A 16,489-nucleotide genomic window follows, 5' to 3' on the forward strand; every position below is an offset into this window, starting at 1 on the left:
AAACATTGTAAAAAAATTAACTGACAGCATTTTAATCTTGTATCGAATACTAATCATTTATCTGTTTTCAGGTTATTCTATCACACAGCCCAAAAACTTGAAGGCATCATCTTTGTCGAGAAAGCGTCTTCTGAAAGTAAGTACTGATAATCAATAGTGCCACACTCATCGACACGTCAATTATTGTAAGTTGCTGACGGAAACGACCATCCATGTGAGAGAGGAATCGGTTGGAATTGCCCTTTTAAGAGGCATCGAAGACGACACCTGTTTAGTCATTCCTACTGATCAAAATAATACAGGGGTTTTAACAAGTATTTCGAAAAGTTTAGTAGATGGTTGAAAAAAAAAACCAGTGCTTAAACACCCTACATAAATAGATCATTCTACGTTTTTCAGGCATTCCTGACGTTATTTCTCATTTTTAACTCGTGAATTGCGCGCATGCGCAAGAGCGAGTTATAGGTACGATGTGGGGAATGGCATTCGCTCGCTCGCTCGCTCGATTGGTCGATTCCTGTAAACTTTTTTTAGATTTTAGGCTTTTGAGTGCATTTGATAGTTTATGGCGAGCAATAAAAAGACGAAATGGCGACCTTTGTTGCTAAGAATAGTGGTGGGGTGAAAAAGAAGCCAATTATAATCTTTAAAGAGTTTTTTTTTTACGTTTTAGTTTCAACAAGCGGCGCCAGCGACTGGCAGGCATGCAAGGATTCACACTGAAATAACAGAACAACCTTCGTTTTTCATAAAATTGTAATTTACAATCCTTGAACTTGAAAACAATCCGAAGATTCATTGAAAATATCACTTACTGCGAAGCGCTCGGAGTTTACAGATGTTCAAAAGCTTTTTCTGTTATAGCGTGAGATTGAGGACAAAATTGATCATTACGTTTCGTCGTGTGTGTTTTTCCTGTGTGAAGCAACAGAAGATGCCGGCGACTGACGAAATAACAAGTTAACACGAAAATCAAATAACACCTAAACAAACAGTTTTAGCTACCGATTTTCAGTGAATTTTAAAAGAACAATTTTCTTTTAAGTTTCAAGACAATTTGAAGATTCAACATACATACAACGTACTAAAATGCGAAAGTTACACACCACAAAATTGGTAAATAGGCCTGAAATGAAATTCTATCTTGTTATTAATTTTACGTTGCCTAGCACGTGACTTAAATCTACCCAGGCGGAGATCCAAAATGACGGTGGCAGGCTTAGCTTAGTTATATCACTCAAAACTCGTTCCCGTTTGTCTCTTTTGATAAAGAGGGAATCGTTAATGTTTTCATTAAGACAGTATTGCCTTGATTTTCTAATATTTACAACGAAAGACAGTAAATCTCACTTTTCACCCACATTTACTTCCAACCTTTTCTCTTAAACCAGAAACAAAAATGATAGACGTTTAAAACACATGACATCATCCACCTTGCCAAATGTAATAGCATGATCATTTCAATGGTAATGCCTTCTTATCCCAACGTTACTTTGTTTCTTTGCTACATTAGCGAACACTGAACTACTGCTCGTACTCTAGATATGACAATCAACCACAAAATTCCCTAAACCAGATAACATTAAACATAATCTAAAAAATCATGTGTCAATTCACGAGTTTGCTCACAGAGCACTTTGATCGACTTAGCCAAACCAGTAAATCGCGTTAGAAAATGAAACTTGTCTTTCGTCAAAGTCTTTGAATAACATCTCTGGTATTCAAGGAAGTTTGATGCCTCGTCACGATTATTTGCAAACAAACATCTTCTTGATATCGATATTTGACTTGATCGGCTGATCTTGGTTTTGGCGTTTACTTTTGGGCTTGAGGTTAGCTGGCAATAATTGTTTTTCAATGTTTTATTTGTCATCAACAGTTTTTCACAAAATTATACTTTCTACACAAATTATGGAATGTGTAAATGAAATCGGGTGGTGGCTTCGTTCGTGGAACATATCAACATTTTGAGAAATCCTTTTTCCTATACTAATCATTTTTTGTTTTCCAATTTATCTGTTTTCAGGTTATTCTATCACAGATCCCAAAAACTTGAAAGCATTGTCTTTGTCATAAAAGCGTCTCCTTAAAGTAAGTGCTGATAATTAATCGTGCCACACTCATCGACACGTCAATTATTGTAAGTTGCTGACGGAAACGACCATCCATGTAGGAGAGAAATCGGTTGGAATTGCCCTTTTTTAGGAGCACCGAAGACGACAACTGTTTAATCATTCCTACTGATCAAAATAAAACAGGGATTTTAGCTAGTATTTCGAAAAGTTTAGTAGATGGTTGAAAAAAAATCAGTGCTCATACGCCCTACATAAATAGATCATTCAACGTTTTTCAGGCATTTCTGACGTAATTTTTCATTTTCGACTCAGCCACACTAGTAAATCGCGTTAGAAAATGAAACTTGTCTCTCGTCAAAGTCTTTAAATAACATCTCTGGTATTCAAGGAAGTTTTATGCCTCGTCACGATTATTTGCAAACAAACATCTACTTGATATCGACATTTGACTTGATCGCCTGATCTTGATTTTGGCGTTTACTTTTGGGCTTGAGGTTAGCTGACAATAATTGTTTTTCAATGTTTTACTTGTCATTAACAGTTTTTCACAAAATTATACTTTCTACACAAATTATGGAATGTGTAAATGAAATCGGGTGGTTGCTTCGTTCGTGTAACATATCAACATTTTGAGAAATCCTTTTTCCTATACTAATCATTTTTTGTTTTCCAATTTATCTGTTTTCAGGTTATTCTATCACACAGTCCAAAAACTTGAAGGCATCATCTTTGTTGAAAAAGCGTCTTCTGAAAGAAAGTACTGATAATTAATAGTGCCACACTCATCGACACGTCAATTATTGTAAGTTGCTGACGGAAACGACCATCCATGTGAGGGAGGAATCGGTTGGAATTGCCCTTCTTAGAGGCATCGAAGACGACACCCGTTTGGTCAATCCTACTGATCAAAATAATACAGGGGTTTTAACAAGTATTTCAAAAAGTTTAGTAGATGGTTGAAAAAAAATCAGTGCTCATACGCCCTACATAAATAGATCATTCAACGTTTTCAGGCATTTCTGACGTTATTTCTCATTTTCGACTTAGTTAAACCAGTAAATCGCGATAGAAAATGAAACTTGTCTCCCGTCAAAGTCTTTGAATAACATCTCTGGTATTCAAGGAAGTTTTATGCCATGTCACCATTATTTGTAAACAAACATCTACTTGATATCGATATTTGACTTGATCGGCTGATCTTGGCCTTGGCGTTTACTCTTTGGCTTGAGGTTAGCTGGAAATAATTGTTTTTCAAAGTTTTACTTGTCATCAACAGTTTTTCACAAAATTATACTTTCTACACTGATTATGCAACGTGTAAATGAAATCGGGTGGTTGCTTCGTTTGTGGAACATATCAACATTTTGAGAAATCCTTTTTCCTATACTAATCATTTTTTGTTTTCCAATTTATCTGTTTTCAGGTTATTCTATCACAGTTCCCAAAAACTTGAAAGCATTGTCTTTGTCATAAAAGCTTCTCCTTAAAGTAAGTGCTGATAATTAATCGTGTCACACTCATCGACACGTCAGTTATTGTAAGTTGCTGACGAAAACGACCATCCATGTAAGAGAGAAATCGGTTGGAATTGCCCTTTTCAGAGGCATCGAAGACGACACCTGTTTAGTCATTCCTACTGATCAAAATAATACAGGGGTTTTAACAAGTATTTCGAAAAGTTTAGTAGATGGTTGAAAAAAAATCAGTGCTCATACACCCAAAATAAATAGATCATTCTACGTTTTTCAGGCATTTCTGACGTTATTTCTCATTTTCGACTCAGCCAAACCAGTAGATCGCACTAGAAAATGAAACTTGTCTCTCGTCAAAGTCTTTAAATAACATCTCTGGTATTCAAGGAAGTTTTATGCCTCGTCACGATTATTTGTACACAATCATCTACTTGATATCGACTTCGGTTGTGCAACATGTCGACATTTTGAGAAATCATTGTTCCTATATCAATCATTTTTGCTTTCCAATTTATCTGTTTCCAGGTTATTCTATCACACAGCCCATAAACTTGAAGGCATCATCTTTTTCGAACAAGCGTCTCCTGAAAGTAAGTACTAGTAATTAATCTTGCCACACTGATCGACACGTCAATTACTGTTGTTAATGGTAACTACCATCCATGTAAGAAAGGAATCGGTTGGAATTGCCCTTTTTAGAGGCATTTTCAACTGTAATCTCAAAAACTACATGAATAAAATTATATAAATATGGGGGTAGAGTCTACCTTGGCATAAAGTGCTCAATGCTGTGGTAGCAGAGCTGGGTATATATAGGTGAAAGAATCAACGAGGACGCATCGATTCTCTGTTACTCTGAGTTTCGCGCCTAAGCGCTCGTCAGACAGAACAGAACAGAACAGAACCAGAAAGTTCTGTCTGACGAGCGCTTAGGCGCGAAACTCAGAGTAACAGTGAATAAAATTATATTCATTCTGTGAATGATATTTGAAGAATTGATCAGCACACTAAAGTAGATTGTGAGCCAAAAAAAATTGAAACCTGCATGGAAACTAACTTGGAAATAGCGCCTAACGTAATCTAACAGGCACGCGTTCAAACCCAGTCGGAGCGTGAATTTTTCAAGTCTCATGACCAGTTCTACAATGATAGCAAATATCACCTTTAGCAACTATCATTCGTGAGATTGAGGGCGCTCGCTGTTGTCATCAAACGTTACTTCTCGAGAAGGAAAATTTCAGTTTCTCAGAATCATATGACAAACGATCGAAGACCATGTGAAAACAAATATAAACCGCTGTTTTTTTAACTCGTCGTGAGGAACCTTTAAGAAATCGGCTTTGATAAAAAAATACACCTTTAGACTGTAATTTCTTCCTTCCTCAAACCTGATAGATTCAGTCACCGTGAGAACTTTTGTGTGAATTTGTTAAATGCGTCTAAAGAACTTATTTCAATTTTTTGATAAACACGTTTCCTAATAAACAAAGGCGACTGAAACTGGATTGATGTAACCCCACTATCAACCTTAACATTTTATTAATTCTCCAGCTATCTTCTGAACGATTAGACACTGAAGTGAGTGGTTTAACTTAAAAGTAACAAGAAAAATCCACTACGTGATGACAGATGTAGAATAAGCGAAACGTTCAAATGATGCACGAAGCGTTGCCGAATGTAACATGAAGAATTTTGAGTTAATTCTACACCCAAAGATTGTTCATGTTTGTCAATAAATCACGAACTAGAGACTGTAAACCAATATGACACTCAAAGTTAGTGTTTTGTGTTGACAAAACAAAGATCTCGAGGGAGCAATGGAAGCGGTGGCAGTTAAAAGCAAAAATATGAGTAATAGCTGAATGGACAAACAATAATTTGCCAAGAAATAAGACCTCATGACTCGGTGAACTAGCAGTAAAAGACCAAATGAGACGGATCAGATTCAGTGGATCAGTCGCACAGGGATTAGTAGTTTGGTGGACTTTATGTGGCTGGTGGTTAGTTAAAAGTTTTCTTCACAGCTGTGCTTGAGCTCGTCATGCAAGTAAGAAAATATGGTGTTGCGTGACGAACTCAGACGAAAGCTGTGAAGAAGACAAGCCGGATATATTTTCGATCAGGAGAACGTTACACAAGAATAAAATGATCACAAAAGACATTGTTACATAGTCTCATGGGAATTTCTAATGGTGTCCCTCTATGCACGATCATGACTTCCTGTGGTCAGAGGCAAACATTTGCACCACAGCTACGGAAAAAACACCTTTTTTTTTGCTGCAAAAGAAAAGAAATTTGGTTCAAAAAAAGTCAACTCAGATTTTCCAGTGTTGAGACCGTAAGTTGGTGTGTATATTATTGTTGTACAGGAACCGTAAAGGAGCCGTACATCCGGTGAGATGTAAACTCCCATCATTAATGGCGGAGGGTTCAAGCAAAGCTTTGGATGACGTCACACCACCTGTTGAAGAAAAAGAAGAAGAAGAAGAAGAAGAAATAATAACTCTTGATTTTGATGACGACACTTTGACAGGTGAGCTTAGTGCGGCTTTCTTTTCAAGAAGAGGCTTCGTAATCATGTTTCCTGTGTTATAACCTAGGTAAGTTCTTCTTGATTTGTTTTCTTTAGCTTTTTTTTCCTTCTCTTTGAAGTTATTTCGGGTAAGATTTCTTTCTTTGATGCGGGCACTTCGTAATGAAAACAGTCTGAAGTGACGAGATTTGTTATTTCGCAATATTTTCAACAGGAGGTTCTTCCAATTGGTGTACCAGAGCCCTTTTGAAAGACAGTTTGTGAAGATAAAGAAGATAAACTCATTCTACCCCGGCCCTTTTGTTTTCAAATACCTTGGCCACAAGCGGTAGTAGTTTTCAATTTAATGCATGTTGCTTAAATTGTTTTGTTTCAGCGATAGTTGAAGTTTACAAGAATGAAGGTAACGAGGTTTGCTTAAAAGGAGATTTTCTCAACGCCTCTCACTTTTACACGGAAGGAATTAAAGTGAAATGCGCAAACAAAGAATTGAAGGCCAAACTGTACAACAACAGGGCAACAGTACATTTCAAATTAGGTGAGAATTATGAAGGCTTAAATCTTTTTACCGTACTTCGTTTCTCCACTTGGCAGTTGGCCCCACTGAGTCCGTGAGGTAGTTCATGTAGGCATGTTTGTGTTTAGAATCTGTTCACGGCATCTTTATCTTGTAATACTCCCATGGAACTTGAGTCAGATTTCGTTGTCCTCACCACCGCTGATATTTATAATCTTTTCTCTGCTTAACATTTCTATTGATTTTTCGCTTTTCTTGCTGACTCAGATACCCAGATCGACTACATAATACTCAAAGCAACATAATTTCCACTCAAATAAACCGATCATTTGAGTTTTGGAAACGAATATTTGGAAGAGTATAGCACATGTTTGTTATTACCGACCTACGCCCTTTTTTCTTCTTTATGTTCAGTTTTTTATAACTACAGTCAAAGAAGTAATTAGCGGTCACCCACAGAGAATGGCGGATGACCGCTTAACACAGCCTCCAAAGAATGGGGGGTGATATAAAAAACGATAAAAAATGCCATTTTATGCCATAATTTACCATTTAATATACAAAAACTCGCTCAAAAATACCACCAAAATTAACTTCGGGAGATATACAGATTGAATTTTACTTGAAAGATTATTCTTAGTTTTATTTGAGTAGAACTTTGAGTGGAACTTTTCGCTTAAAGTGACCGCGCGGTTTCTGCAGGTGGAAGACAATGAGGACAGGGTCTAACTCAAAAGTGACCACGACTACTTAACCCTTTAACTCCCATGAGTGACCAAGACAGAATTTCTCCTTACAATGTCAATACAACATCAAGCAGACAAGTGATGAGAATGAAGAAAATATCAGTTAGGGTATTATTGTAATTGGTTGATCCAATACCAGATGCTCAGAACTAACATCACAAGAACCATATGGCAGACAGTAAGGAGAATTACTAATGAGATCTTGGAAGTTAAAGGGTTACTGAGGGGGAATTAGAGGACTTTGACATCCGACCCCTAACAGGGTGACCGCTTACGGTGTCGCTTAATACAGGTTCGACTGGACGTTCTGCTATCAGATTACAATTCTCTTGTAGGCAACTACCAGGAGTCACTGAGAGATGCAACAGCTGCCTATCGATTGCAACCAACATATCTGAAGGCAATTATTAGAGGTATTTTTTTTTCTTATTTTTTGAGCGGAAAACTACCTCGCACTCCACGGTCCGGACTGCACGTTACTGAGTGGGGTCTCACATGACTGGTGAAAGTGGCATTAGGCGCTGTTTTTTTGGCAGATACTTTTACTCTGTATCTCGAAATTTCGATTTCAGAGCAAGAAATTGAAATGAGAAGATTTTAAAACTAAGACTGCTAAGATCTCATTACCAGTCCTCTCCCTAAAGTCGAGAGTACTACGCCCATAGGACCCCTCTGCTATGATTGACATCTCGCTGATACTCATCTTTCGAAGCAAAGTACTTAGGATACATTTTTATTTTTTACAGAGAATTAAGGGAATCACCGTAACGTTTACTTAAATTTTTGCAAACATCGCACAACTCTTTCACAATTTGATAAGTTTCCAAAAACCAACGAGGAGAAAAATTACAACAATTTATTTTTTACCTCGGCAAAGGAAAACTGTTTCAGAAAAACCTCTTCCGCATAGATACGATCTAATAATGCTAGCTGTGTTATTTTGAATAGGAGCAAGTGCCTGTCTTGAGCTGAATAAGCCTGAAGAAGCTCTCAGATGGAGTGTTCAAGGATTAGCAGTATCCTTTTGACAAATCTAAAATACAAAGAACTTGATCTCTCTTAGTATGTCAACTATGTAAGTTAAAATAGTCAGTGCTCAGAATTATGGCACATAAACACCATTTGGAAGCCTATCGGAATATTGGAAGCATCTTGCTTCTTCAACAAGTGTTCAAATGAAAAAGGCTTTCCAAGTTTAAGGAATAAACTTTAATTTTTTTGTTTTTCTTTTTTTACCGATTACATAGAAAACAAGAAATCTGAGAGCCTTATTTCCTGACCGGTAGAGCTTCCGCTGTTTAAAAAGACTGTTATTAAGAATTTGCGGATCCCTAATACCGTTCTATAACAGTATAGTTATTTTTGGCATTATATTTGCATCTTTAACTGCGGATGTGTGAAGATTGAAAGAAACGATACCCTGCGGCGACTGAGAGACAGGTCTTTCTACGAATGTTTAAAGTCAGGCAATGTAAGTCTATGGTCTAGTAAATTTTTTCGCATTCTTCTTCTTAGCATCATGTTAAATTTAACATCAGTGCACTAGATGTTAGGGCGTTAGTGGTAATGACTTTTACGAAAATATGAGAATAAGGGATGATCAAGAGTTCTATTTGTTGACTTAAACTTTTATAACGAGACTTTATTTATTACCACATTTCGAGGGAAAAACAAATTCCAATTGCAATAAGAACATAATAGTTAAACATAATATTTACAAATTCCGTTTTACTTGAAACATAATTGGTAACACGAAGTCCTTTAAGAGGGCTTTTGTCTGATATTTTCGTGCTTCTTTACCCTTGAACTGAAAGTGAATTACGTTGTTGTTGACGAACGATGGTCACTCGGGGAATATGGTGATACGTACCTTAATGTGCCGTTGAAAAACCAAGTATGGAGCGAACAATATAATTATATCATAGAATATACATCGTAGTTTACGATAGCAAAAATAAGGGGCTTTCCACTCACAAATCATTTATCTAACAACGAACATCGCAAAACTTTCTCAAAGTAACAAAATTATGAAGTAAAACCAACAACAAATTTGATTAATTTTCAATTATGGCGACCAAAAAAAGAGCGTTCGTTCGGAACAAGAAATTGGAAGCGAAATTCCTTTTTTTTGAAATTTTGGACTAAAATATAGTTTTAAAAAAGATTGATAGAGCTCGATTTCCCCTGACTGTAATGAGACTGCATCTTAAGAAAACATACTTCTTTACACTGAGATAGCCTTTGGCCTCTGGTAAAGCCAAGGTACGTGACACTTTTCATTCTTGAATTTAAATCAGCGGTACAAGTATTAAAACTACGTACCGTAGACAAACAAACATTACAACCTAAACAATTACGCAATTTCTTTGCTTTTATCTTTACATTTTTGAAACCTATGATGAAGAAGCCAGTCGATATTATAAAGCAAGACCTCCACAATGCAAACGAACTGACTGACAGCCCGGACGAGGGAATTGCCTACCAGGGTCTTTGCTTGGCTTATTACATGCAAGGTGATTTCAGTCAAGCCATAGAGTACAGCAAACAGCATCTTAGTATTGCTGAAGAACTAGGAGACAGGGCAGGCGAGGGACATGCCTACAACATGCTTGGCTTGGCTAGTTATGAGCTGGGTAATTTCAATCAAGCCATAGAGTACAGCAAACAACATCTTAGTATTGTTAAAGAGCTGGGAGACAAGGCAGGTAAGGGACATGCCTACAACAATCTTGGCTCGGCTTATCACAAACTGGGTGATTTCAATCAAGCCATAGAGTACAGCAAGCAACATCTTAGTATTGCTAAAGAACTGGGAGATAGGGCAGACGAGGGAAGTGCCTACGAGAATCTTGGCTTGGCTTATCACCAGCTGGGTGATTTCAATCAAGCCATAGAGTACAGCAATCAACATCTTAGTATTGCTAAAGAGCTGGGAGACTGGGCAGGCAAGGGACTTGCCTACAACAAACTTGGCACGGCTTATCACAAACTGGGTGATTTCAATCAAGCCATAGAGTACCACAAACAACATCTTAGTATTGCTAAAGAACTGGGAGACAGGGAAGGCGAGGGACTTGCCCACAAGAATCTTGGCTCGACTTATTACGAGCTGGGTGATTTTAATCAAGCCATAGACTACAGCAAACATCATCTTAGTATTGCTAAAGAGCTGGGAGACAAGGCAGGTGAGAGACGTGCCTACAACAAACTTGGTTCGGCTTATTACGAGCTAGGTGATTTTAATCAAGGTATAGAGTACAGCAATCAACATCTTAGTATTGCTAAAGAACTGGGAGACAGGGCAGACGAGGGACTTGCCTACAACAATCTTGGCTTGGCATATCACCAGCTGGGTGATTTCAATCAAGCCATAGAGTACGGCAAACAACATCTTTGTATTGCTAAAGAACTGGGAGACAGGGCAGACGAGGGAAGTGCCCACAACAATCTTGGCTCGGCTTATCACAAACTGGGTGATTTCAATCAAGCCATAGATTACAGTAAACAACATCTTAGTATTACTAAAGAACTGGGAGACAGGGAAGACGAGAGACTTGCCTACAACAAACTTGGTTCGGCTTATTACGAGCTGGGTGATTTTAATCAAGCTATAGAGTACAGCAATCAACATCTTAGTATTGCTAAAGAACTGGGAGACAAGGCAGACGAGGGACTTGCCCACAATATTCTTGGCTCGGCTTATCACAAACTGGGTGATTTCAATCAAGCCATAGAGTACAGCAAACAACATCTTAGTATTGCTAAAGAACTGGGAGACAGGGAAGACGAGAGACGTGCCTACAACAAACTTGGCTTGGCTTATTACGAACTGGGTGATTTTAATCAAGCCGTAGAGTACAGCAAACAGCATCTTAGTATTGCTGAAGAACTAGGAGACAGGGCAGGCGAGGGAAATGCCTACAACATGCTTGGCTTGGCTAGTTATGAGCTGGGTAATTTCAATCAAGCCATAGAGTACAGCAAACAACATCTTAGTATTGTTAAAGAACTGGGAGACAAGGCAGGTAAGGGACATGCCTACAACAATCTTGGCTCGGCTTATCACAAACTGGGTGATTTCAATCAAGCCATAGAGTACAGCAAACAACATCTTAGTATTGCTAAAGAACTGGGAGACAGGGCAGACGAGAGACGTGCCTACAATAAACTTGGCTTGGCTTATTACGAGCTGGGTGATTTTAATCGAGCTATAGAGTACAGCAATCAACATCTTAGTATTGCTAAAGAACTGGGAGACAGGGCAGACGAGGGAGGTGCCCACAATAATCTTGGCTCGGCTTATCACCAGCTGGGTGATTTCAATCAAGCCATAGAGTACCACAAACAACATCTTAGTATTGCTAAAGAACTGGGGGACAGGGAAGACGAGAGACTTGCCTACAACAAACTTGGTGCGGCTTATTACGAGCTGGGTGATTTTAATCAAGCCATAGAGTACAGCAAACAACATCTTAGTATTGCTAAAGAGCTGGGAGACTGGGCAGGCAAGGGACTTGCCTACAACAAACTTGGCGCGGCTTATCACAAACTGTGTGATTTCAATCAAGCCATAGAGTGCCACAAACACCATCTTAGTATTGCTAAAGAACTGGGAGACAGGGAAGGCGAGGGACGTGCCCACAAGAATCTTGGCTCGACTTATTACGAGCTGGGTGATTTTAATCAAGCCATAGAGTATAGCAAACAACATCTTAGTATTGTTAAAGAACTGAGAGACAAGGCAGGTAAGGGACATGCTTACAACAATCTTGGCTCGGCTTATCACAAACTGGGTGATTTCAATCAAGCCATAGAGTACCACAAACAACATCTTAGCATTGCTAAAGAACTGGGAGACAGGGCAGACGAGGGAGGTTCCCACAACAATCTTGGCTTGGCTTATCACCAGCTAAGTGATTTCAATCAAGCCATAGGGTACCACAAACAACATCTTAGTATTGCTAAGGAACTGGGAGACAGGGCAGACGAGGGACTTGCCTACAAGAATCTTGGCTCGGCTTATTACGAGCTGGGTGATTCCAATCAAGCCATAGAGTACCACAAACAACATCTTAGTATTGCTAAAGAACTGGGAGACAGGGCAGACGAGGGACTTGCCTACAAGAATCTTGGCTCGGCTTATTACGAGCTGGGTGATTTCAATCAAGCCATAGGGTACCACAAACAACATCTTAGTATTGCTGAAGAACTGGGAGACAAGGCAGGCGAGGAAAGTGCCTACAAGAATCTTGGCTTCATTTATCACGAGCTGGGTGATTTCAATCAAGCCATAGGGTACCACAAACAACATCTTAGTATTGCTAAAGAACTGGGAGACAGGGCAGGCGAGGGAAGTGCCTACAACGCGCTTGGCTCGGCTAGTTATAAGCTGGCTGATTTCAATCACGCCATAGAGTACTACAAACAAGATCTTAGTATTGCTAAAGAACTGGGAGACAAGGCAGGCGAGGAAAGTGCCTACAAAAATCTTGGCTTCATTTATCACGAGCTGGGTGATTTCAATCAAGCCATAGAGTACGCCAAGCAATGTCTAAGTACTGTTAGAGAACCGTTAGTAAGGTTGGCAGCCTTAAGAGTTCTTGGTTATAGTTGGTTTTTAATGGGTAAATTGTTTCAGGCCATGCAGTTATTCCAGGATTACCTTGATGTCGCTAAACACGTAGGGGACAAGAACAACGAGGCTAACGCCTATGCCCTTATTGGAGCTGTTAATGCTCGACGAGATGATTTTAACCAAGCAACAGAGTTTCTTGAGAAAGCACTCACCATGGCCAAAGAATTGAGAGACCAGGAAATCGAAGCAATGGTTTACGCCAGTTTTATGGAAATTCTTCTTAAACAGGGTGACTTTGAACGAGCCGTCGAGTACCACAAGAAATGTCTTACTATGGTTCAGGAATCGAGGGATGAAAAAACCGTTGGAATTAGTTTAGCCAATTCAGGTTTTATTTATGAAAGCTCTGGAGATTTGCATCGAGCGGTTGATTTTTATCAACGCAGTATTAAAGTTTTCAATGAGTTGAGAGTTCTGCAAGCCGAGGATGCGTTGAAAATAACCTTCAGCAATGCACGTCAAGAAATTTATCATTCACTCTGCAGAACTTTGCTTAAGCTGTCAAAATTCGACGAGGCATTGTGTGCTGCGGACCAAGGACGAGCGCAGGCCTTGTTAGATCTCATCAAACTACGATATGGCTCCCAACTGGCAGTTTCTGGATCATTTGAGGCGGCTAAATCAGAGATCTCTGAAATGGTTGCTGATATCTCTGGTTCGACGCTTTTTGTTGAACTACACAGAAACGCAGTTAACCTGTGGGTAATCGGGAAAGACAGAAATATACAGTTTATACAGAAAGAAGTGAAATATCTCCTTGGAAATGCGACCGACTATTTGAATTGCTTAAGGAAGAAGGCTTACAAGGAAATTCGAGGAAGATTCAGGGTAATCTGCGAGAACCGCACATTAGACGGGTCAAGTACTGAACAAGAATTGCCAGCCGTCGAGGAAAGAGGAGAAGAAACAGGAAACCCATTACAGTCTGACGAGAATCCTCTGCGTCTCTTTCATGAGTGCATCATAAGTCCTATTTCAAATTTGATCGCAGATGGCGAGTTGGTTGTCGTTCCTGATGGTCCACTGTGCCTCGCCCCTTTTGCTGCATTTTTGGATTCCGAATCGAACTACCTCAGTGAGTCCACGAGGATACGCATTCTTCCATCATTGATGTGTATGAAACTGATCAACGCTTCTCCCAAAGAATATCACAACAAGAGTGGGGCGTTGCTCGTAGGAGATCCATGTCTGGACGACTTTACCACCTTGCTCGGAGAGAATAGATTTTTGCCCTTGCCCTCCGCCAAAAAGGAAGTGGAGATGATCGGAAATATGCTTGGTATCCACCCACTCACAGGAAAAGAGGCAAACAAGGCTGAGGTGCTAAAGAGAATCGGTTCGGTTGCTTTGGTGCACATTGCTGCGCACGGAAAAATCGAAACTGGGGAAATTGCTTTGGCTCCAAATCCACAACGAAAATACAGAAGACCAGAAGAACAAGATTTCAGGTTAACAATTTCCGATGTACAAGCAGCAAAGTTGCGTGCAAAGCTTGTTGTGTTAAGTTGTTGTCATAGTGCTCAAGGCAAGGTTTCTAGTGAGGGTGTGGTCGGCATTGCACGGGCTTTCCTCGGTGCCGGTGCTCGTTCTGTTCTGGTTGCTCTCTGGTCAATTGATGATGAGGCCACCATGGAGTTTATGAGAAGCTTTTACCAACATCTGAAGGATGGAAATAGCGCCAGCGTGTCACTCAACCGGGCGATGAAATGTCTGCGAGAATCAGAAAACTTTAATGCCCCGCGGTTCTGGGCTCCGTTTGTACTCATTGGTGATGACGTCACAATCAATTTTGGAGAAATCAACAATGAATCGTGAGTAGCAATTTATAAATAGGACTTCAATAATTTCACCCTCATGTGAAATACTTTTACTAACCTGAGCAAGGTCGACCAAAACCCTTTCTAAAGGACGGTGGTCACGAGACAGTTTGGCTCTTAGAAGCTGGTGTAGAAGACACAGTTGACGTAAAACATTAGAGTACGCACACAAAAGAACGAAAAAAAAAAGACAATGAAAACAGTAGGTTAATGAGGCGGTGTTTTATTGGCGGCGTCGTCCTCTCTCCTCTCGACTGAGAAGGAGCCGGCATTTCAAAGTAAGCTAAATTTAGTAACTCGAGTTATCGGATGTGTTTTACTCGTGCATTTTCAGCGTATAAAAAAAGCTTTCAAGAGAAGAGAGCACGCATTTACTTCATACGCGGTTCCAAGTGACTTGTTCGGCTCAATGACAGTAATTTCTCTTTAATTTCAGATCACAAGAAGAACAAGTATCACCAACGGAAGTAAAGGATCAAGAAGAACTGGAACAGGCGCCATAAAATGAACACTCTAACTTCCAAGCCCTCGAGACCGGTAGAGTAACTCCACGCAACGAGGACATTGAGAAAATGCTTAATAATCTGTGAACTTTACTCGTGGGTAACTTAACTGGGTCAATTCCGTAAGGATGTCTTAATGAATTGAAACTAAGGCCTGATTTAATTGTAGTGCTTCGCTTTTGTTTAAGCTGAGAATAAGGCATATTATCAATAAAAAATTTCTGAGTTTTTATCAATATAATTTGTGATACTTTTTAATTTTCCTTATGGAAATTATTCCATGTTACAAACTCGCGATCTGCGCCAATTGTTAATTACCTCGGACCAAACAAGATACCTGTGGCCCGCGAAGATTATGGTTTACTTCTTGACGATTTTTCTGCGCATGTCTCTACTTTAACCTCAGGTGTTAAACACATGTAAATATTTAAAAGTTTCAATCTAAGAAAATTACTGAGTGAGGCAAAACAAAACTTGGTATCATCGATAGTAAGCTGAAATGAAAGCGAGAGTTTCTGCAAGTTTGCAGACTTTTTTAAAAATTTTTAACCTTTGTCTTTTGATTCTTTCCCTCGTGGGAAAGGTATGATTGGTTGCACAGCAACATTTTTCACAACAAAGTTTTGCAAATACACATATTTTACAGTTGTCAGTTTCCTCTTTAAAAAGATTTAGGTTATCTAAGCAAGGACATGTGTAGTTTCAAGTGACTGCCGTAAAAAAGCCAAACAAAGTTTTAGTCAAAAGGAAACAGTCCAAGTCAATAGGAAAAACTAGTATGGTAAACTTATTTGTTTTCTACTCAAATCTTAAGCCTGGCAGATTGAGATGAAGTACTTTTTTTATCACTTATATTTAAAAGCATTATATATTAATAAATAGATGATGATAACAATCACATGATAAATTTGTCTGCAATAATTCATCTTTCAGAGACTTGCTGAGCAGGAGGCTGTCACTGTTGTAGTATAATTACTCTTTGTCTTTGATATTTAACCCTTTCCACCCTAACATCAGTATGTATATTCTCTATACTGATCTCCATACATTTCCTCAGGCAGCAACAAGGAGAATTTGTCTAAGAATCAAGTGAGCTTCTTAACTTGGTGATCATTTCCTTTTATTCTAGTGACCTAACTTTTTGATTCAGGGGTGGTATTGTGAGGAGAAACTGGATGCTGATCACTCTTA

General features: G+C 39.1%; 1 protein-coding gene across 4 annotated transcripts in view; it reads left to right on the plus strand.

The window, feature by feature from the left end:
- Nucleotides 1-16,205, plus strand: part of LOC149043233 (uncharacterized) — a 35,622-nt gene extending 19,417 nt beyond the window's left edge. For 2 of the 4 annotated variants that reach the window (XM_089212390.1, XM_089212392.1), the window contains 11 exons: nucleotides 72-136; nucleotides 2,027-2,091; nucleotides 2,764-3,563; nucleotides 4,073-4,137; nucleotides 5,917-6,080; nucleotides 6,457-6,618; nucleotides 7,679-7,756; nucleotides 8,292-8,359; nucleotides 8,746-8,814; nucleotides 9,748-14,789; nucleotides 15,232-16,205. In XM_089212390.1, the coding sequence (XP_089068516.1) occupies nucleotides 5,966-6,080; nucleotides 6,457-6,618; nucleotides 7,679-7,756; nucleotides 8,292-8,359; nucleotides 8,746-8,814; nucleotides 9,748-14,789; nucleotides 15,232-15,298 (5,601 nt within the window). In that variant the 5' untranslated portion in view covers nucleotides 72-136; nucleotides 2,027-2,091; nucleotides 2,764-3,563; nucleotides 4,073-4,137; nucleotides 5,917-5,965 and the 3' untranslated portion in view covers nucleotides 15,299-16,205. The remainder of the gene's footprint in view (nucleotides 1-71; nucleotides 137-2,026; nucleotides 2,092-2,763; nucleotides 3,564-4,072; nucleotides 4,138-5,916; nucleotides 6,081-6,456; nucleotides 6,619-7,678; nucleotides 7,757-8,291; nucleotides 8,360-8,745; nucleotides 8,815-9,747; nucleotides 14,790-15,231) is intronic. The other 2 variants (XM_089212391.1, XM_089212393.1) reach the window with 2 other exon arrangements.
- Nucleotides 16,206-16,489: the final 284 nt, after the last annotated feature.

This window comes from Pocillopora damicornis, chromosome 7, assembly GCF_964200805.1.
Source record: "Pocillopora damicornis chromosome 7, jaPocDami1.2, whole genome shotgun sequence".
Lineage (NCBI taxonomy): Eukaryota > Metazoa > Cnidaria > Anthozoa > Scleractinia > Pocilloporidae > Pocillopora > Pocillopora damicornis.